Here is a 23,257-nt window from a genome sequence, read left to right as displayed (position 1 = left end):
TTGTCTGAATTTGTCATCCAGGTCTTTATGTCTTTAAGACATGCTTGTAGTCTGACCAACCTATTGGTTTCATCTGGTTTCATAGATAAGTACAGCTGAGTATCATCAGCATAACAATGGAAATGTATGCCATGCTGTCTAATAATGTTACCTAATGGAAGCATGTAAAAAGAATCGGTACAAGCACAGAACCCTGAGGAACTCCATGACTTACTGTGTGAGGAAGATTCTTCATTTACAAGAACAAACTGGAATCTATCAGATAAATATGACTTAAACCAGCCTAATGCAGTTCCTTTAATCCCAATAACATGTTCAAGTCTCTGTAACAGAATGCTGCGATCGATCGTATCAAATGCAGCTCTGAGATCCAATAGGACAAGCACAGACACAAGTCCGCAAATCAGAGGCTAAGAGGAGCTCATTGGTAACTTTAACCAGTGCTGTTTCTGTGCTATTATGCAATCAGAATTTTCAAGAACTTTTGACAAAAAAGGGAGATTTGATATAGGTTGATAATTACCCAACACTTCTGAATCAAGAGTAGGTTTTTTTAAGTAAAGGTTTAATTACAGCAACCTTAAAAGTCTGAGGTACATATCCTGTCAACAATGACCGATTGATCAAATCCAATATGGAAGTGTCAATTAAGGGGAAAATCTCCTTGAACAGTCTGGTTGGGATTGGGTCTAAAATACAAGCTGACAAGCGTCTACTGAAATTTTTACTTTAAAAAGTTGTCTCTATGGTGACAAGCTAGTTATTCAGCACAGCAGGAAATCCAATTAAAATCAGAATTTCAGTCCAACTGCTTCACCCTATGATTTTCAAGGCTTATATCTTCCTGTAGAATTTACAAACAACACACAAATGGTGAGTTTTAGCACATGTCCTTTTTTATCAGTCAACACGAGTAACTGAAACACATGCAAAAAATTATTTCATTCATTTATCAAGTTAAAAAGTGTGAGGAAAAATCTTATTTTTGATTCCACCTTTTTTCCACATGAGTTTTGCTGTTTCCTTGTTATGTGTGATTCAAATACAAAATCTTTGATTGACAGCTCTATAAGGTTTTGATAGACAATTTTAGAAAATTCTGTCTATCAAAGACTCATCAGCAGATTAATCAATTCTAAAAATGACCTTGAATTGCATCCTCGCATTCACACTTACTTCGATGAAATATTTATTCTTTCAAAGTGATTTAACCTATCCCAGCATACAAAGATACAAATGTCTATCTCAGGTTTATCACTATTGGATCCTTCCCAAATTACTTTTATGTATTATTACTGAACAACATGAGATAATAGGAGCACCTCAAGGAAATTGCACAGACCATAGAAGTGCATTTTAATCCTATTCACAGAATGTATTATCAAGCAATTTATAATAGGGTTCATTAGAGGGGTAAAACAATAAAGTTGATCAAAGAAAAATAACTTTACAGGAGTCTGTATATTAGTTTCAAGGTAAAACAAGTAAAAAGTCAAACATTAAATCAGCCATTCTCCAGTTGAACACACAACAAACAACACAGCACATCAGTGTAATTAACATACAGACCTGCCATATCATAGTCACACATCACATCTTGATCTGGTCTTCTGCACTTATTCTAAAAGTAGTCTAAACATTTAGAAATAAAATTGTACATGTAATTACATTCGGCTTAATAATGATAAGGATTTACAATAAATGCACTGTAAAATGGTTACAGTATATTAATAATCGCCTTGCATGACCAGTAGGGGTCCTTCGGCAAGACCCCCTTACTCTATCCGCCTACCTGTAAGTCGCTTTGGATAAAAGCGTCTGCCAAAAACATAAAAACATAACACGATTTATAATACTGAATATGCTACTGAGTAATGAAAAATGTAAATGCATTGTAGTAACTATCCCAAACAATCAATATTAGCAGAAAAAAAATTAATTAAATTGCCGAGGAAACATTTCTACATTTAAAAAAAGGGCAAAAAAAAGCTGCATAACGGGCAGCTAAGGTACAATTCTAAATCTCACTCTTCAGGAACATATACTTCCACAGTTGCTAAATGGGACTTGAACACAGTCCATTGTCCCTGGATAGAAAGTGGCAGCCCATAAAGAGCCTGCACCACGATACAGTGGATGATTAAGGGGAAATGACATCTAATATCCAGTCCTTAGGAGATCCACAAGGACACAACAGTGTCCTCCCACGCTTTTGATACAATGGGCCACCACAAATTTCTCATATCTACATCCTTCCATCTCTAACCACTTCAGCAACGTCAGTTTGTCTGAGTATAAGATATGGGCTTGTCAGTCTTCACCAGTAAGTGTGGTGGCATGATGGAACTGCAATTTCCGAGCTATAGGCTCTGCCAGAATCAGAAATCACTCCTTTCACTGTGCAAAGAGGCCACCTACTGTATTCTACAAATCACTGCCTCGGTAAACCGCGGCAAACCGAAATGTCATTGAAATGAGAGAAAAGACAGATATATTGGAAATGTTAAGACAGAAACACAACAAACAACCTCTCTTAAGCTCAAGTACTTTTTCACAAAAAGGAAAGAATTAGGAATTAGTGTTTGAAAATGAATGTTCTAACAATGGATCAAAGCTGTTTTTCATTTAAGCTCAGCTCACATGGAAGCTGTTTTAATGAGAGGTGGAGTCAGCCATGCAGCGAATTACCCCTTCAGTGGGAGCACATACCCATGCGTGGAAAAACACCTTACAAACCGAATGGCAAAGTGAGCGCATTTACACATATAGCAGTAATCAGATGTGCACTGCTGGTGCACAGTGAGCTGGAGACCATTACCGCTAATTTACTGCTCTTTAATTGAAAGACCACAATGACAAGACAAGGAGCACCAACACGTATTACTAACCATATGCTTTCTAATTAGGTCCCCCAAGTAAACAACATGGCGTAATACACACTAACATGTTTCATTTTTTACATTGAGATGGGTTGTACATCTACATATTATTTTTCTTTTTACGTTAAGAATGCAGATTTTTTTGCTATTATGACATGAAAGTCAAACTATTTGGTAAGCAGAGGGAGGCTTTGCTGCAAAATAAAACTTTGTTTAAAACATGAATGACTCTGTGAGTTTTTTTAACACTGAGCTTCAAACACATCTGTCTCTGTAGGTTGTAGACTGGCTATCAAAATTTTAAAATGACTCACTTTAGTAAAAGTACAGAGTTCCAAGACAGGACGACGTGTTTAGGTTTCAACAAATTTCTCGACAAAGAGAACAAATGTAAACCCACAGTAAAAAGAAAAATATTGATTCTAGTAATTCAAATCTATAACCTATACTTCCAAACAGTCATTTGGATTTCTGAATAGCACTGTATCTATGAAAAGGCTGAACTAATCAGGATCATGAAATGTTGGGTTTTCTTTTGTCCTGCTATGAAACCGAGGAGCCAAAATGAATACCAGGTTTAGATGAGAGACAAAATATTTTGAATGAGCAACAACAGGGAAAAAAAATAGGAGGAAAAATACAGTACATTAATTAAAAGAAGCAATCGTGGATAACTCACCGTCTATAGCTACTTTTTCAGACAAATCCAATTACCAGCACAAACGAGCCATCTCTGCGGTGAGGGAAAAAAAGGGTGAAGGGCAGTACATTTTAATAGATTTTTTTGCTTATTATCCACAAGTTGATTGAGATGATGGACGACAAAGGCCTGTTATCTCAGACTCATTCCACTAGTCCATTGCTAGAACTTACAGAATGTGGAAAATGCATTTTTGCAAAATTGAGGTTGGATTGAAAGGTTTTCCGTCACAAGAGCTGGCTCGACAGTGCTTCATGAGCAATGCTGCTTTTGTGCTATAGAGTTGAGTAACATGAGCAATAGCTTACCTTCTTACAACTCAGTTCACCTTGCTACTGGAATTATCTGAAACACGGCTCACAACTTCTTGCTCTTCATTTTGGTTTTATCAGTAAAGAGCCTGCATGAGACACACATCTAAAGTGCAGCTTGAACTTTGCTGATGTGGTGCATCATCTGTAGATGCAACTTACTGCCTTTTTACTGCATGCTCCAGACTGTCCTCAGCAAAAATATTGATATCATACCAGAAAAATGACCAAACATTAGCCGTTGATGTATGTTCACGTGTATATTTTAAATCTATATGAAGGTGACAGGCATGAACAGAAATGTCAAATTAACAATTTTAGAAATGATGTGGGATTACAGATAAAGGTTGAGGCTTCATGTGCATTTAGTCACAGAAGAGACACAATTTAGAATGCAATAAAAATTATGTAGATATGTGTAAACCTAATCATTTATTTAAAAAAAAGCCTTTAAAACAACACCAGAGAAATTTCTGAACCTTAAAATTAAATTCTTCTGGCTTGCTTTGACGTGCATTGACCTTTGTTATGCACATTCTTGAGCTTTAAACTGCCCTGGAGCACCTGAGATACTGCAGTTCAAGACTTTGGTTTCCAGCCCTTCAATCACACCGTTTTGATTTACAGTCACTTGACAATGACTTGACATTTCTGTGGGCTTTTGTTTACCACTGTGTGACCTCTTCAACATGACAAAGAAATAATGTGTATGGTTGTATATGTACAGGGCTCACTCAGAGATTTGTTTTCATAACAGTGACGTTACACCCCATTACTGTAGGGAGATGCAAAAAGCAAAATAATTCTTAAATGCTCTGGTGTTTCTAACTATACCAAAGTTCAGACCTCAATTTAGTAATTGGAAATAAACTTGTTAACAATAACCTTTAGGAAAAGCCTAGGGCATACAAATTTCAATGCTCTATACTATAAACCTCCCAGAAACTTTCCCTGAGTGACATTGCAAACTCTGGAAGAAAACATCAAATCACGGTAAAGAAAAATATTCAAAATCTACAATAGAGTGTACCCAAACCTCTTATTGGGGAATTCTTCAGTTGCTACCAAAAGAGTATTATGTGAGGTCACCTTGACCACTAAATTCATTTCATCCACAAGTCATGAGAATGAAATTTAACAAGAAGGATTCAGACATCATTCTGGTACAACTATGGCCAACTATCTATGGTACAACATTTCTCTTAAAGTGATTTTATAAACTATAATGTACAGCAGCTCTATTGAAATTTTTAGGTAATTGTATTTTTGAATGTAGTAACAACAAGCTCCTGATTGTTATCTTTTTTATAATCATTATCATAGTCATTTGTTTAGTTATTTGCTACAGCAAATGATAATTACCCCCAAATGAACCATTACAGCCTCATGGAACTTCAGCGACAAGGACGTGTCCTGCAGCAGATGGTATAACTTGTGTAATATGGATACATTTGGAGTATATAAAAGCACAAAATGTTAATAAAAGGGAATCGATGAAGTAATTGTAAGGAAGGACTTTTGGGTCAAATTCACAAATTACTAATTGTGAACAGAAATTATCAAAGGCTTTTTCCCCTAGCTGCAGAGAGGGCTCCGTGCAAAGTAATGTGATGGGAAAATTGTGATGTACTTTATTTAGTCTACCCCATCTGAAATGACTCAGCAAAGTAAAATCAGATAATATTATGACTCACTGCAGTGCACTGAGCATGTAGCTTAGTCATTATATCCTTAATGACCACATTTTCTGCTGCCAAAGGTCAAGATCAACTATTCACTTTTTCCTTTTGTCTACCTGAAAAAGACCTGGATAACTCATCTCAGAAAATCCCTTCTCATGTTTATCCTCTGTCCAAAGAGGAGGAATGCTGATGACAGGAGGTAGGGAGGAGTGAAGGATTTCTAACTGGTGAAACTGTGGGCGAAGGCACCATATTAGATGTGGAAATAGGGTCAGAGTTCACCAACCATCCCTTCCTTCAAATAAAGCTTTTTCGGGCCAAGTGATTTGTCCAATTGCTGCAGTAAAACTACTGTTAAGAGGAATCAGGATTCTAGGGGAACACAGACAAAGTCACCCCTTACAGACATCAGATAGATGACTGCTTTTAAAAAAACATTTAAAAAGTCGGATGAAACTGGATGAATTGAAGTCATAGCATCAAAAGAACAGACCCACACATCACAATTAGTTCTCATAGTGGCTCGCAGGCCACATTAATATGTACTCAGTCATGTACATCAAGTATTATTGTATGATAAATCACTTTAAGAATTTAAAGTTACATTGTGGTAGACAATATTAAAATCAAATTAACAGCCCCTAAAAGATCTTGAATTTAGCTCCAGTAGCGTTTTGCTTATCAGAACTTATGAACTATGTAGGCAAACATCAAGGGTATCCTTTAATCACCTTTTAGTATAGTTACAGGACCACAAATATACCTTGAAACAAAGCCAATAACAACTGCCATTAAAGCTGATTGTTATCAGAAGTCAAACAGGCTCTCAGTCAATGCGGAGAGCTAAATACTGTATGTGAATGATGCTATATTTTCCTTTCCTTGTGTTAAACTGTGCATGAAACTGTGTAGTAACACTAAAACTGTGATGTGCATATCTACTCTTTTCAGAGTTCCAGATTTATAAAGCTATGCATTTGTATGGCTCTCTTTTATAAAGCGCAGTCATCATGAATTTGTACTTAAGTGCACAAACGTGATATCCATTCCCATCTTTAGCTGTGAATGGGTGTAGACATGCCCCTAATGAATCGTTTACGCATTAAGAGATTATTTGCACCGCGAGCAAAGAAACATAATAATGAATGACACAGCAAAGAGGGGCAGTTTTACCAAATGCAAAACCGAGACCCATATCATCATTTTTGTTTAATGTTCTCAGGTCTGGGATCAAGAATTAAGGAAAAAATGCCAAATGAAAAAATAAATAAAAAATTAGAAGAGTTCATCTAAGTTGGAAGCAAACAGCCCTGCAGATGTCTAAAAAGAATTATCAGAATATAATATGTCAGCTCACACACAGACAGCTGCGGGGCTACAATAGAACCAGATGCTCACACAGCTCAAGAAGAACAACCCTATGAAACCTAAGCCAAAAGCACCAGAACACTCATCCTGATGCATGACCTAAACGCATGCCTGCAGGAATTTAGTTACTTTTCACCCACAATTAAAAGATATGAGTAAAGTGAAGGTCTTGGAAAGAGTGGTTGCAAAACAGCTTATTGATGTTTGAGAGGAATATAGCTTTGTTAATACATTTCGGTCAGTCTTCCATCATAATGACTCAACTCAAACTGCTCTTGACTTGTTGACGCAGGTGTATTTTTGAGATTTCTGTCCTGGTGCTGCTTCATCTCACTGTTGTTGACACTGTAGATCATGATATTTTCGTTGACAGGCTCAGGGAGTCCCTTGGTATTTTAGGAACTTTCCCTCAACCGGTTCTTATAATTTATTATCGGAAGGTCTCTGTCAGTAAATGTTTGTAATTCTAAATCATCATCTGAACCCGTGTTTTCCGGTGTTCCCCAAGGTTCTGTTCTGGGCTCAATTCAGTTTTCACCAGATATGCTTCCACCGTGTCATTTGATAAATACTTTTAAAGGGGTATCCTATCAGTTCCAGTTGCTTTTTGTTGAAAGGTGACACAGATTCTTGGGGGTTTTATTTGCCAGGATTTGAGACTGGATCAGAATGTAAATAGTTTAGTTCACTTCTGTTTTTACAAAGTAAGGAACATTGCTAAGATCATGCCAGTTGTATCCCTCATGGAGTTTGAAATTATTGCCAATGCTTTTTTTTACCTTACTTGCCTGAGTAATTCATCTATGTACTGCCTACAATTGGTCCAGAACGGTGTTGCCAGGCTGCTGAATTTACTGAATTTGTGATTTCCTTTGTAACTTTTAGCATATAAGAAAAAGATTTCTACAACTGTGGCATTAAGAAAAAAATACTATGTAGTAATACTTTTAATGATATTATTGAAAATACCATTTACATCATTTTTTCAACTGCAGTAAGGTAGAATGTTTACTGACATTATAGCTACCTTGTCAGGTGTGAACTTGAGGCAACTTGGCTCAGCATCAGGGATTAATACCACCACCGGTGAGCTAAGTAAGTGCCCATTTACCCAGAGAAGACAGAAGCAGTTGTGAAAGCCGTAAACTAAATACTACTTGTTTTGCAATTCCGCTTGTACACAAATTCCTGCAAGAGGGAGAGAAAAAGGAAGAAGTAAACCAAGCAAAACACAATAGAATGATGTCCTCTTTCTGTTTTAGCCTCCGGTGTTCTGTCTCCAAGTTGTACTCTGTCTGATTATATGTGATGGGATTTACGGAGCAGTGGCCGAGATCTGTTGCCAATGAAACAACATACCCATATATCCATGAAGGGATTTATGTATTCAATATGCTTCTCTGGCTTTCATTTCGTTCTTTGCCTCATTTCACTCCCTTATGCCTGACAACAGAGTTTAGACAAGTCACAGTATAGAAGGTACGATTTAGTAAGCAAAGTGTCCAGCAGAGCATAGGTGAAGCTGAACAGTGAACCTGCTGTAATGAAAGTTTGGTTTGGCTGCTCTGAGCCAGAAAGAAACACTGTATCTCTGTAAAAATCTCTTCAATAAGGAGTGAATATGGAGTGATACTTCTAAATGATATATGTGATGAACAAAGACACTCACAAGAGGACCAAAAATCCAAGCATCCATTTTTTATACCCCCTTAATCACAGGGGAGCTGGAGCCTATCCCAGCTGTCTTTGGGCAAGAGGCAGGGTACACTCTGGACAGGTAGCCAGTCCATCACAGGACCACACAGAGACAAACAACCATGCACACTCAAACTCACTCCTTGGGACAATTTAGAGTCACCATTCAAACTAACATGCATGTTTTTGAATATGCTGGAGGAAGCCAGAGTACCTAGAGAGAACCCACAGATACATGGAAACTCCACACAGAAAGGCCCCAGCTGGGAATTGAACCTGGAACTCTATTGCTGTGAGGTGACAGTGCTAACTACCACACCACCGTGCAGCCCAGGACCAACAATAAATAATTGAATAAAGATGAAAGATTTCTTTTTCTGGTTTACTTTAGTGAAGGGTGTGAATGTGGCATATGTGTGAAATCAATACATGTGCAATGTAATTTGCATTGTATGTACATTATTACAGTACATACAGTACAAGTTAGAAGGGAGCCATCTGAAAGGTTGAAGACTTCCAAGACTTCCGTGAGAAATTTGCAATAACTGAGTAAACATATTCACATAAATATTCACAGGGGCGGACTGATAATCTGTACGTTCTGGAAAAGTCCAGAACGCCGTCGGCCCTGTTCAATAACCAAAATTTTCAGTCTATCAACAAGCAGCAGGTGGTGCTAGGTGGCGCTTATAGGACAATCGTTATTCCATAGGCCTAAAAGCCAACAAAGAAGACAAACGTTAGTGTCTGTCAACAGAAAGTTGGCAAGCAGAAAACGTAACCCCCCCCCCCCCCCCCCCCCCCCCCCCCAAAAAAAAAAGTCTAGGGCCATCCCAGTCCATCCCTGACAGAACCTTATTTGCATGTGATTCTGTAAAAGGACTGAAGTGTCAGCTGAGGCTTCATCTGTGAAGCAGAGATGATAACAATAGGGTTGTTACATACATTTCAACCTTTGATAACACACTGCTGTCGTAATGTTGTGAATTTCCTGTTAGCCTCATGATACAAACTCTTAAATACATGTCTGGAGTATATAAACATATTTCATTAGTTTTATTGTTGGAATCCACCACAGTTTCAGTCCTTCCTGATTTACAGCATTCGCTGAGCAGAGGACAAAATAATCATGATCACATTCTTTTCATGATTATAAACCAGAAGGAGGGAAACATTTTCAACAAATCCAAGCAAAGTAAATGTGACCCGCTCAGAACAATACACCTAATCAGTTACTTGCTGGATCAGTACCAACAGCAAGGCTCAAGTCTGCATTCATCTTTCATACTGTTTTTGCTTCTATGAGTTCTCTCTACCTGTAAAATGTAATCTGATGTTTATGTTTTTCCTGTCTCTTGCTTGTACAGCCTTTTTCCACACCTTCTTTTTCTTTTTTTTTAACTATATCTGTAATTGCGTTAGTGTCTTGTATTTCTTTACATTATATGCTATGGTGAAAGTGTGTTGCCATCTAGTTTCTGGTACAAGACAGTGTTACAGTTAAGCAAAATAGTGTCTTGTACCAGACTGGAAACCAACATTGAACTGCAGCATCTCAGTCCCTACGCTTTCCTGGCCAACTTCAGGCTAAGAAATGTGCAAAACGTAGTTAAATGTGCAACAAAAAACAGTAAGAAGCTCTTAGTTGTAAGGTTTACGCACTTCCCTTTTTGGATTATTAAATAATCTCCTGATCACTTTTGTCATTATTCAATTAATGCCAGTGTAAATTTTGTGTCGTAGTAGGAGTAGTAGAAGACAAGACTATTTGAAGGAGAATTGGATGAGGAAGGGATGAGAGTGTGAGAAGAGGCAAATGAGGCCCAAGCAGCTGAATCTTGCTGACTCCAATGGTTTCAAACAGCTGGGTAGGGAAACTCGGAGCAGTCTTTAACATAAGCTATCACTGGGCAATTAATCTACGGCATGGAAATATGGGAAGGGCAACAGAGAGAGGTAAAAAGGTTTGGCAGAAAGGGTCGAGAAAGTAAGAAATCAGCAGAAAAGGTTTGAGGAAGAAAGAAAGCTGCTTACAGTAACACCCATTAATTTCCCCTAAGACAGGTGCTGGGGATATTAATCCAAATAAGAAAGCTAAGCTTTACCAGTTTCACGGCTGCTGCTCCAACCAAAGCTCTGTACGGTATGTTCCACACAGCCAAAGCCTTGTCGATGATTTCCATTAGAACCAGACAGAGTTGTAATTAAATAGCCAAGTTACAAAGCAGAAACCCAGCCTGCCATTTACCACTAAATAGCTTCCAGCCCAGAACTACATTTATTCCAAAATGCAACCTTGTTGGTCTCTAATCTGTAGACCTCTTATCCATGTAGAGATACTAATTATAGCTATTTTAGAAGAATGATTCTTCATATGTCATGATGGCAGACTTGGCAAATGGTTAAAATCCCAAAAGGAGGGATAAGTCATAAATAGAGACGTTATTTGAAAGAACAGTAAAGGACAGGGTTCTGAATTAAAGAGTCTGATATTTTCAACAGCGAGAGCTTTGTTAGACATTTCAGCCTACACACTACATCCAATCTCAATGTCTCTTGAGCTATATCAGGCACTTGAGGCTCTCACCCTAAAGACGGCATGGGGGTGTGGGATTAACTATTTTATAGATTTTGCAATAAGACAGAATTACTTTGGTGGCTTTGCCTCAGACCTTTTAAAAGAAACATGAGCAGACTAATGACACAGTGTTTGTCTGCAGGATAGAAAGACGTATGCGCGTTTGTGTGCGATGTGTGTGAATTTTTAATGGCTCATTTTAAATGCTTCCTCTCAGCTCTTTGAGCTAGAAATGTAACATTCATCTTTGATTGGACACATGTCTCGTTTAAATGCTGGCAAATTTATTTATTATATAGAAAAATACAAATTTCAACGAGAAGGCTTGTCTTTTATTAGCACATATTAAATAAATATTTTGTCTGTTTTAAGAGAGTTTTGCTCTCATAAGAGAGTCCCATTTTTTAACCGACCACCTTTAATGACTGAGACGTTATTGTCTCTGTATTTATAGAGGCAGAAAGAGAAAAAAACACTTCTCTAATGATGATCTCATCTTGGAGACATGAGTAGGCAACTGTGGGCAGAAAAATGTGCCAATTAAGCCTTAGAAATTAGAAATCTTGCAAAGGAAGAATGAGTAATTTGGTAAAAATGTTCACATTTACCAACCTTCCATGAGAAGCAGATATTCTTATCTTGTAAGTTAAATAATCAGTAGATGTTTGTCAATATTTGCAAAGAAAGTAAAATGGCTCAGCTGTCTGTGTTTCAGCAGCAGAAAGATCCGGATAAAGCTGCGTTCGGTTAACTAAGTATCTTGGACAGCCCCTAGTGTCTTGGAACAGTCAGTACATAAATGTGTGAGGACAGACAGAGAGAGGCATGCAGCTGCCTTATTATCGTGCAGTAAAGCAAGAACTGTGAATCTGCAGATGCTTTATTTTCAGTAAATAGTTATTATAGCGGTCTGATCATCGTTTGAAGAGGTGGACAACATTTGTGTACTTAAATTTCCTGTCGTACACAGACAGGTGTGGGCAGAGGAATAATCAGTAGAACTCCAGGAAATGGCAGCTTGACCCACATGGAAACATTGTTATGAAAAACCTTTTCAGAACTCAGCTGAAATGACGCAAAGAAAGTTGCAAAGCGTTTTTTTCTTTGTTTTACTGTTAGTGCATGATTCATTCAAAATAAAGCATCAGCTTCAGATGCATTGGTGCTTGTATAATCTCAATGATGCACAGAGACACCTCAGTAAGTCTGTTTTTCAGTTTGGCGTTCAATACACCACCCACTGAGTTCACATATTAGAATTACATCCCTGGGAAGAGTTCAGTCAGTGGAAAGCTGTGTCATTTTATTCCATTTTAATCGGCATTGATTCAAAAGCAACGTTGTCTTTGTAGTTTTTGTTAAATTGTTAAATGCATTTCATTATGTAACTGATGGATGAAAAAATGTATTATTTGTTTCATCTGGGCCTCTTGAAACAAGAATATACAGTTAAACCACGTTTGACAAATCATGTCTACTCCCAGGAGTCTAACCATACTTCTTGTGTCTCTGCAGGTTTTGTTAAATCATTTGCTTACAGTCTGTTTTCCTTTCTTGACTTATCCTTTCTTTGACACCTGTGGCTTATCAAATCTCTGTGCTGACATCTGTTCAGACGTTTGTCCTTTAATTACATTAAGTAGCCTTAATAAGAGATAAGGGACCTTCAGAGTTAGATCACGCTTAACAACAGCCACTAAATTAGGTTCCACCTATATACACACACCCACGCTGTGAGAGAAGAAGTTTGAGTGTTCACAGGTGTTGTGCCTGAAAGTGAACTAAATGAGGGCTCGACAAAAGGGAAAATTATGTGTGCACAAGTGGAACAGTGTAAACTATGGCTTCAAAGGCAATACTGCAACACTGTGGGATTATTTTACACAAAAATATCTCAGAATTCAGTTTCAGCATTTCTTTTTGTCTGAAAGCCCCATATTCTTTTACAAAGGCTTACACAATCATTTTAGCTCATAGCCACCATGTACTGTACAGAATATTTTGGGTACAAACAAACTGTCTTTACACAGATATTGATAAAGTCATATTGCTTCTTAGTTGAATATCACCGTGTATACAGTGTTTATGATAAAATTCCGCAATATCATGACAAATCCACATCCACGCTGCTTCCAATTAAGCATTCATTAGCCTATTAATAATACCACAAGTTAATTCCTTCTCACTTTTTTTTCTTTGATTATAGACTAAAAATTTTCCGTTTAGTGCATCATAAATAAGTCTACATAGTAAAAGCAAATTGAAGAGCGATAGCGCAGCCTAACAGAGCATACAACTGATCAACTTTAAATAGTCTCTTTGGTGTATATTAGTTTCTTAATTAACATATATCTATTTTAGCAGATCTATGTATTGTTCACTGAAGCCTCATCTTGATGGCATGAAGCCATTCTTAAGGAAGAGACTGTGTTGAAAAAAAGGCAATCATACCAAATTTTGACTTTTAGGCTCATTAGAATTGTGCAAACTCTGTTTTTGTCTTAAATATTGTGTTTCCCTTTATGTTTGCACGTTTTAATAAATCGCTGCGCCCTACTTTGCAATATTCCTAGCAATAGATAAAGAAATAATAATATTATCTAAATCGTCTCAATAATACTTTATTAATCTCTTTATTAATGTTGCTGCAGTGCAAGTTATTGTTACATGTTGTTGTTATGCATGAATAACAAAAGAAAATAAATAAAAAACTAATGAGTGGACTAGAGAGTGCAACAAAGAAAGATGCATTGTTGAATATTTAGATTACCGTGGATGTTGTTTTTGTTGCAGTTTAGCTGATTATATCAGATGCGGCATCAGGAACAAAAACTCACCCTGCAGCCTATAATACTACATTTCTGTCTGCAGTCTCTGTTACCCCCTTACAGTCTGAAAGCTGCGTAGAGAGGTGCTGGAGTTATCCCTGCAACCATGTCTCAGTGACTCAAATAATACTGCCTTTGTGATATTCTTGCAGCATTTTTGTCTGGGCTCCAAGTTCTTCCATTTGATCTGCCAGTGATCTCACAGTCCAAACTTCCTTCTCCTTTTTGTCCATAATTTCCTGCATCCTCGATATGTTTTCTTCAAGGGATGTACCCTGAATTGGATGAAGTGGGTATAGAAAATGGATGGATGGATGTTTTAGCCAGAATGTTTAGGTCATTTTTAAAGTCAGATATGTGTTTTATTTATATATTTTACCCAAAAGAGACTATGTATATATATGAATAACCTCTAACTTTACTATAGTTTCTGTGAGGAGATACATACTGTATACTTCTGCTTCACTGAGATCAAATGTCATCACTATGTCTGGCTTTAGGCTGAACTCTAGTGGGAATCTGCTGAATTACAGATTTAATGCAAAGTTATTGGTAATAGATAAAGAATATTTTCAAATGTTTTTTGCAGACAACACAAAGAATAAACTATAACCGCAGCACATGGAGTGAATACAAGGTTTGTCTTCTTATTTAAACTTGTGGTAAGAATATTCATGAGATTGGGTGACTGCTTAGTTTTACTGGAATAAAAAAAAAAAAAAGGTGTGAATGCCTGAACTTTTAGGGGATTTTGCATCGTAATTTCATCAAAATTGCAGGTATTTTAGTGCTTGTTTTCTGTGAAAAAAAAGGATCCAAAATTTCAACTAAGCTTTCATAGATTCTAAGCATTACTTTTGAAGACTTGATTCAATTCAATCAGTTTCATTTGTAGAAATAAAACTAAATGACAACGAATGTACCAGTAAGTTTAGAGAAAAGTTATGACGTGTCAAGATGGCACCAAAATGTCGGGACTTTCCTTTAGAAACCATGTGAAGAAAGTAACCTCTAAAGACAGATGTGTTGTTTTGCACGTACCTTAGGGTTTAAATAGGACCTGGTTTCTTTGTTCGAGGTATTATTTCTGATGTATGTGAGCTGTATGACTGTGTACACCGTATTAAAGAATAATCGCCACTAAAGACTCTTGCTTCCAGTCTCATCTATTTGAACTCTTGGTCCTGATGACAACAGTAAGCTGCCCCTCCTTACACAGCCCTAAAACTATTGTTGAACGCAGCTGCCTGGTAGTGCATTATTCAAGAGGCGGTATGAACTTGCATTAACTGCTCATTATTATCTGATTGTTAACAGTAAAGTAGTAAAGCAAAAAACAAAGAAATAAATCTGATCTTGCTAGCCAGTCAAATGGTTCACTACATAAAATAAGGTATTTCTGTGTATAAATATCATGTCGATTCAAACTGACAGAACAGGGTCACACCAATCAGTCAAATCAGAATATCTTGAGTTGCCTTTCTTCATATGTTGTCGAGACATTGTCATGGTTTCTGAGCTTTCTGTGTGCACTTGATGTAACTGATAATGGCATCTATTCTTTTACAACTTGAATTCATATCTTAATAATCTATCCATTTCCTATACCTGCTTAATACAATTCAGGGTTACAGGGGGCTGGACCCTATCTCAGCTAAGCAGGGTACAGTCCACGACAGGTTCAATACAGAAACCAGTGAGACATCCAACCATTCCTGCTCACACTAACCACGAAGGTTCATTTAGAACCACCTGTCAATCTACCATGTCAATCTTTTTCAGACAGCGGGAGGAAGACAGAGTCCCCGAAGAGAACTCAGTATTGCACATGGAGAAAATGCAAACTCTACATATAAAGCCCCCAGCTAAGATTTTAACCCAGAACCCTCTTGAAGAGGAAGAAGGAAGCTCTGGTCAGGACAGACTGTAGAAGTGGAGCTTCAAGCACAGCAACATCTTCAGCTCTGCTTATTGCAGAATGTGACATACAAAAAGTAAAGGAAGGCACATATTAACAGTTTCTTCTAATAAAATCTTTTATTTAATTTCAGTCATGTAGGGTAATATTTCCTTCAATCTCCATCTTCCTCAGTGTTCGATCAGTCTCTGAGGAACATCACATACAGCAAGATCAAGCACCAGATGGAAAGGAAATGAGGGAACCGGTGAGAGGGGAAAAAAAAGACAGATTTTTGATAGGTTGAGCTCACTTCGTTGTTCATCTAAAAGAATAAACACTCAACACTTTTCTACACCATTAAATCGCCTTCGACCGTTTTACTTAATATCCTGCGTGAGAACGTGGAAACGTGTTCATGTCTGGTATACACAAAAAAATGGTTCCTCCATGTTAAGTAAAGCTCTTAAGACACAAGTGCTCCTCTGAATAATGGTCATGAATCTCAGGAAAACAAGCAGTGGCTGAACGCTTGATGAGTTTGAGACAGATTATTCGCTTCGTTGAGTCATGAGTTGGACAAACAACTCATGGAGTCCAGGGAGGTTTTGTTCAGTAGTCAAAGTGCTAAATTCATCCAGGCCTGCTGAAAGAGCAATAATGTTGTGTGAAAAGAAATAACTTAAAGGCAACTTTAATCGTAATTACATCTCTTATGTAACAGCAGACCGCTGTCCAGCACTGATTAGAATAAAATCAGAAAAGTATCAAATCATATTTGTAATATTGTAAAAGTAGGCCATCTATAGCATCTTGATGTAAATGCAAACATATCATAGCACCCTTGCTATAGGCCTACAGTGCATGCATTTGTCTGTCTCACTTTCTATTCCCATGTCAACAATTCAGCTTTAAGTCTCGATCTTAAGATACTGTCAGCTGATATGCTGCAGACAAATCAGAGGTTTTTTTTTCCCCACTAAAGAATTATTCCTTTCATGTTAGCACTGATTTTCTGATTTATGTTTGATAGAAATTTACTGAATAGTTCATAAAGCAGATTTGTATGCCTCAGTGTGGTGGCCTCATGGAGGTCTGATTATAAAAAAACTAAATAAGAAATGTCTGATTAATTCTGAGAAAATAAGATGGATCCTCAAATGCTCTATCAAATAAAGACAGCTTTTTTATTTATTCCTCTGGGTCCCTGCCTCCTTTATTCCAACCACAAGATTTGTCTTCTTTACCATTCGCTATAAGGACATTTTAGTTAAAGAATATTGTGTTCTGCTCAGCCCTTAACTGAGTCTGGATACAAATCATTAGTTCTTTAGCTTTAATTTGAATTTGTAGTGGTATTTAATCTACTAAATTCATATACTGACCATTTGCTCTGTAACTGCTCCTGTTAGAATGTTTTAAATGCAGTCTGAGTCACTTAGGCAGAAGTTCACATACAGACATGAAGGTTTCCATGACTTATTAGGCCATTTTTTTTACCTGAACTTGTTGTTCTATTCAGAGTTGTTCTTTATGGTTGTGTGTTGTCCAGCCCATGCAGAGAACCATCTGACTAACTTCAAACCACAGCGCTGGATATAAAAGTATCCCATTGCGATGTTCATCCATCTGCGGATATTCTCTCACTTTAAGTTTTTCATTTTTGGGCTTCTGAAGGCATTTGTTATGTTTCGGACAAACTTATAGTTAAATCAAACTATTCAACAACAAAAACCACGCTTTGCTGTTTATGCAAACGTAACACAGTGATAAACTACCCATTTCAGAAAGACAAACACAAACATTCGCTCCATAATTACTTCATCACAGATGCATCCCATGTACTGTTACAGCAAGTGAGATTTGATTGGAACCACGTATACTTTTATGCTGCGTTTAGTCCGTCGTTACTTATCGGAAGCTGCAGTGTAAAAGCTCTTGACATCTGATGACCGTTGTTGTTTGAGTTATCGTCATGTTAATATCGAACACGTAAACAAACTTTTAAAAGAAGATTTCAATCAAAAATTGATGCGTTATTATGATATGGTATGGTTGTTAAAAATGGGCTAATGTGGATGTAGCCTGTCTTGTTTAAACTGACAACTCTGTAAAAGGAGATTAGATACGTGATGTCCTTAAACTGTACATGCTCATATACACTATGATTTATACTTTACCATCTGACAGGGAGAATTTGGTCCTCTCGGTACAGACAACAATGTTTCTGTTTTTCTTTCGTCAACTGATGCTGCTTCACATTTTAAAAAAGTTCAAATTTGGAAAGAAAAAAAAGAGAGATTTTTGACATTTTGCGTATTCTATTGACATATCTACAAAGGCATGTGTGACTTGGGACATCATTGACAGAGTAGGGGATGGGTTTTTTTTGTTGTTTTATAATTAAAATAATCTTTTCTGTTCCACTGACTGAGGAGCTGAAATACACCGATGACGTGTGGAAATAAGAAGTGGATAATCATCAGGTAAAGAATATCGGTCTGTTAGACAGTACAAATATTAAAAATCAGTCTGAAGGAGTGTCTCCTTTATGTGCCTCCGTTCAAGACCAATGCGCATTTACCTATCTCTTGCACACGTGGGAACAAACTTAAAACTAGAACTCAAACACATCATTCTGCTTCTTCGCCAGCTTTGCTACTTCCTGCCTGATGGCCTGCACGAGTGCAGAGGTGGAGAGGCTGCTCAGGGGCATACTGTCCATGTCCTTCAGCACCTGGGGCAGGTTTTGCTCAGATGCCGTGCTGGGGGCAGTGGGCGGCTGCTCCAGTGTCTGGTGATACTGCAGGGGCAGCCTGGTGGGGCTCCCCTGAGGGTAACGAGGATTAGGGAAAGCCTCTACATACCCAGGCAAGGGTACCTGAAAAACAGAGGAGACAGGAGATCAATACAGTAACATCTTTATGACCACCTTCTTAAAATGGCTGCTGGTTACATGTGTGTTAGTTTCTCATTATGCCGAGGGAACAGTTCCACTTGCATAACTACCCAAAAAATAAATAGGTGGTATAGTGACGTTAACATAATGCCATCTGACAAAACCTCTACCGATGAACCAAAACAACAAGGGAAGCAATGAATGTACAGATTTCCAAATAAATGATGTCAATTATGTGTCAGCTTTTTTTTTAAAAAAAATGGGCTACTTTTGAAGAAAACAATAATAATAATAATAATCCAAAAAAAAATATGTTCATTTAGAAAAATGTGCTCAACTACCCCAGTGTTTTGTTGTGTCCACTCAACGCCAGCCTTACATTCAGCTCAGCAAATGGTTTCTAAATGACACTGGTTCTGCAAAAAGACAGTGTGAGGGCATCTGGTTGAAACAGGTACACAGACAGGGAAAAAGGAGATTGTTCCATACCAACGAGGAGAGTCCCGGCTCAGTGGAGGGCGTGAACACATATATATGCGTCATATGGATTATAACATTTTCAACAGGACAAATGGAACCTCTTATATTCAATAATAAACAGATGAGATGGTACAAGGATGCACAAAGGTAAAGCATGTGCACAATCCACAAAACAGAATGCAAAAGACAACAATCTAATTAATCCATGTGGAATATATTCCCGGTGTAATATTACTATTATATGTTAGAATGTTTATTCCTTTATAACCATAGTTTCTGAGTAATTTTCTGAGTCTAAAAAGTTGAACAGAATTGATGGAAAAACCTCCAGATAAAAAGGCTCAATAACTCTACATTACAAATACTTTACTGGCTTTAGAGAGAGACAAATAGCTTGAATTGTCTTTGATACACTTCTACAACCCGCTCAGTCTAGATAAAGAGTTACTTAAGCAATCAATTTCACAAAAGCCATTCAGAAGAGTTTACTTTGGAAGGTTTAACATTCTGACGTTTTGGACACTGAGACAAGTGCTTGAAATGGGCGGCAGAATTTAATCTCTCCACTATATTCATCAGTGGGCTCATAAGCAAGAGCAATGGGCGTCCTTACAGAATCTGCCCATTGTGGCGGTACATCCTCAGGTTCTGGTGGATAGGACATCCAAGAGGGACTGTGGTATGAGGTTGGTGATGTGGAGACAAAATACTCCGAGTAGCCAGGCCTGGTAGCTGGGATGGAGAAGACTGCTGTTATTGGGTTTCCTGCCGACAAGTGAGACAGCGACATCAGTTGATTAATGTATCACGAATGTTTCGTTTTGTCAGACTACTGCCATTCTTAAAAAAATGATGTTGGCACAGATGGGAGGACCATTATGGACAACTTGAAATGCTAAGTCATCTGCTTATTTGCTTACCTGAGTAGTTTGACACAGGCTGTTCTGCAGTGATAGATGGAAGTGCTGCTCTAGTGGTTGGCCCATATGGGTTGTTTTCATGTTGACTCCGCATTTCAGCGACAGATGTCTCTGAGCTCCTTCCCTTAGGCCCCAAGTCTGAAGTGGAACTAAGTTGAACAGAGATTAGAAAGTCCTAAACAAAAAGCTGCTGAAACAGTACACCACTAGATGGCAGACGCACCCCATGTGAAAAAGTATGTACCTTCTTAACATTCTCACCATTTCTCCATACACTAGTTAAATATTGAAATTTATACAAGGCCTAAAATGACCCTGGCCACAGCACATCAACTATAGATTTGAATTTAAATTTGAAAGTGATTAAATTAAGAATATATGAACTGTTTTGGGATGTCGCAGGCACATTGTGTGTGCATAGGTGTGTGTGTCTGTCTGCATCACTCTCTCTTTATTGTCATTTCTCGATACTCATCTTTCCTCTCTCGCTTCACTACGATTGATTCAGACAGATGCCAATTCTGACACTGTTCCCTCTGGCCAAGTGCTTGCTCAAGGTGGAATTGTTGAGTTTATGTCTATGATATTATATCTTACTTTTATAGTACACTGAGATGCCTCATGTATAATTTAGTGCAATAAGATTATGATTAAAAAGTTTTAGCAGAACACGCCTACTAAATCTTTCATGTTTTAATCAGGGATTTTACTATGCTCTTTATCTGAAAACGTACAAAGCAACATCGTTGTGTTATTATATCGTCTTGCTGTGCTTCTGGAAGTTTCTGTGTCTGTGCATGACCACAGCTTTACCGTCTTAAGGAGGTCCTGGGAGGAGGCCCAGATCGAGGTGGTAAAGGAGGAGGGGAGCCCATGGTCATCTCAGGAAGCTGGGTGAAGCGAAAGGCCTTTAAAAGATAATCAAAACCGTTTAAGGTTTAGTTTTCACCACAACAGAACACTAAAGAGGGTTAATAATCTTGGCCAACTTACTGGTTTAGGCAGGCTGCACTGATACATATCTGTGCCATAAGGTGGTACCCACTGCAAGCCTCCCCTCCCACTGCTCATTGTGCCTGGAGCGCTGGTCACCACCTCTGAGTAAGGGAGGGGAGGTGGTGCAGAGCTGTAGTGGTCAGGATGGGGTTGGTGATGGTGGCTGTGTCTTCCAGATGTGGACTGCCCCCCTGAAGCCAGGCTGAATGCCTCCTCCAGCAGCAGGTGCATCTGCTGTCGCACTTCATCGATGGACGGCTGTGAGCTCAGAGTGGATGTTTGTGATTGGCCTTTTAAGCCCCTGCCGTACATGTGTCCCCTCAGCCCCATTAGATGATCAACATTCGTCTCCTCAATCAGCTCCGGCTCAGTCTATAACATGAAAATCACAACAGACAAATACCGCTATACAGTGAGACTGAACACACCATACAATGCCTTTTTTTATTTAGACCAGGATTAAATATCAGAACATTTCCGATATCAACATTGTACGCATCATCATCTCCCCTTTATATTTCCAATTACTTTCCCATGTAATCATTCTTAATCTTTCTAACATTTTGTAGATTCTCTCCACACCATTTGATATCCTCCATTTCAGCAACAGTGTCCATATATTCAGCTTTTTAAATTCAGTGAAAATATTATACGTGTTTAAGCTGCCCTACTTCCTGTGTGTGCAGAGGGCAGCCACAGGAGATCTAGCGTAGTGCACCTCATAAATCAGCCCCCCTGCAACACAGTACAGCAGAGACTTGCATCTGCAGCCACTCCAGTCCTATTTGCAATCCACAGTGCCAGGGATTTTTGAAGGAATACCACACAGCTTATATTGGCCATTGTGCCATATTTCTGTTAGAGAGAACAGCTGGCTATACATGTTTAACTTGAGTACAAACCAATCAAGAGTCATGTTAAAGCAAAATCAAAAGAATGCATTTCTGTGGAGGGTTCGTCAAGATTTTTTGTGATATAATTCCTGTGATGGTACGGTGCATTTTGTTCGTGGGACCAACATGAAGTCTCAGAAACCTGATATAACAAAAATAAAAAGGTGGTTATCAGAGTAGAAATTTGACTCGCATTGGTAGGACAAGCACATTCATATTCCATGTAAATGCTCCATTAAGCTTCAGTATCCCAGTGATCCACAACGCACAGTGCCAGAGCCAGTTAAACCTGCACCTTTTCTGCTGTTGACGAGTCAAACGGGTGGCGGGTCAGAGTGAGTTCAGTGAAATATTTTCATCACTTGCTATGAATAAAACTGCTTTTTAGGAATGGTCTGCTTGATTAAATATTCTGACCAAAAAGCCAGGAGTGGAAACACATATCGACCTTTCTGAGATGCCTTATACATCAACATGACAGGATCTTAGAAATCTTTACTCTTACTTATGAAGGACCCACTTCCCTCTTCAGTTTGCTGTTGCACACTTGAAATCCCACCTAAACTGAAGAGGTCTGATATCTTACTCTGTTTCTGCACTGTGTCTTGCACAGGGAAGTTAAAAGGAGATTCAGAACACATTTACTTTGATCTTTAAACTCAGTGTGTATGTTTAATGTCATAATAGACTGAAAATAGTGGCACTTCTAGTTCCCGTCTGAATTTGTTAACAAGCACATCGGTACCTTTTGACATCACAATTTAGCACATCATACATAGAAATAATACAGTTAAAAACTACTTGTCTGTAAATTACACCCAGATATAATGAAGATATCTTTTTAACTCTTTATTGGCTGATGTAGTTGTTCTTCCAGGGTTGGTGGGGATGACATGTGACTTACATCATAGCCACTGTTGCGGATGCCTCTCCTGGGTCTCTCTCTCATTACCAGCAGGTCCATCTCTGTTCCTCCAGGGCTTGGGCTGCTCAGACTTTGTCTACTGCGATAGGCCATCTGTCCTACCTGGGAGTGCCTGCCAATTAAAGTAAAGTCTAGATTCAGTAGAAATCAAATGGCACTGATGAAGCATCAAGTACAACAATGAACAAAGTTAAATAACAACAGAG

General features: G+C 38.2%; 1 protein-coding gene across 2 annotated transcripts in view; it reads right to left on the bottom strand.

Moving 5' to 3' along the window:
- Positions 1-16,068: 16,068 nt before the first annotated feature.
- Positions 16,069-23,257, bottom strand: part of kiaa1549lb (KIAA1549-like b) — a 64,792-nt gene continuing 57,603 nt past the window's right edge. The window contains exons 17-23 of one of the 2 annotated variants that reach the window (XM_072380431.1): positions 23,031-23,163; positions 21,231-21,605; positions 21,051-21,145; positions 20,238-20,386; positions 19,931-20,082; positions 19,179-19,253; positions 18,731-18,819 (exon numbers count right to left, since the gene is read on the bottom strand). In XM_072380431.1, coding sequence (XP_072236532.1) covers positions 19,224-19,253; positions 19,931-20,082; positions 20,238-20,386; positions 21,051-21,145; positions 21,231-21,605; positions 23,031-23,163 — 934 coding nt within the window. In that variant the 3' untranslated portion in view covers positions 18,731-18,819; positions 19,179-19,223. Of the gene's footprint in view, positions 18,820-19,178; positions 19,254-19,930; positions 20,083-20,237; positions 20,387-21,050; positions 21,146-21,230; positions 21,606-23,030; positions 23,164-23,257 lie in introns of both variants that reach the window. The other variant, XM_072380430.1, reaches the window with a different exon arrangement.

The sequence above is a fragment of the Leuresthes tenuis genome, unplaced genomic scaffold (assembly GCF_036924035.1).
Source record: "Leuresthes tenuis unplaced genomic scaffold, fLeuTen1.0.hap1 SCAF_2, whole genome shotgun sequence".
In the NCBI taxonomy this organism is placed as follows: Eukaryota; Metazoa; Chordata; class Actinopteri; order Atheriniformes; family Atherinopsidae; genus Leuresthes; species Leuresthes tenuis.
Note: the sequence above shows the minus strand (reverse complement) of the source record. Positions and strands in the feature narration are given on the sequence as shown.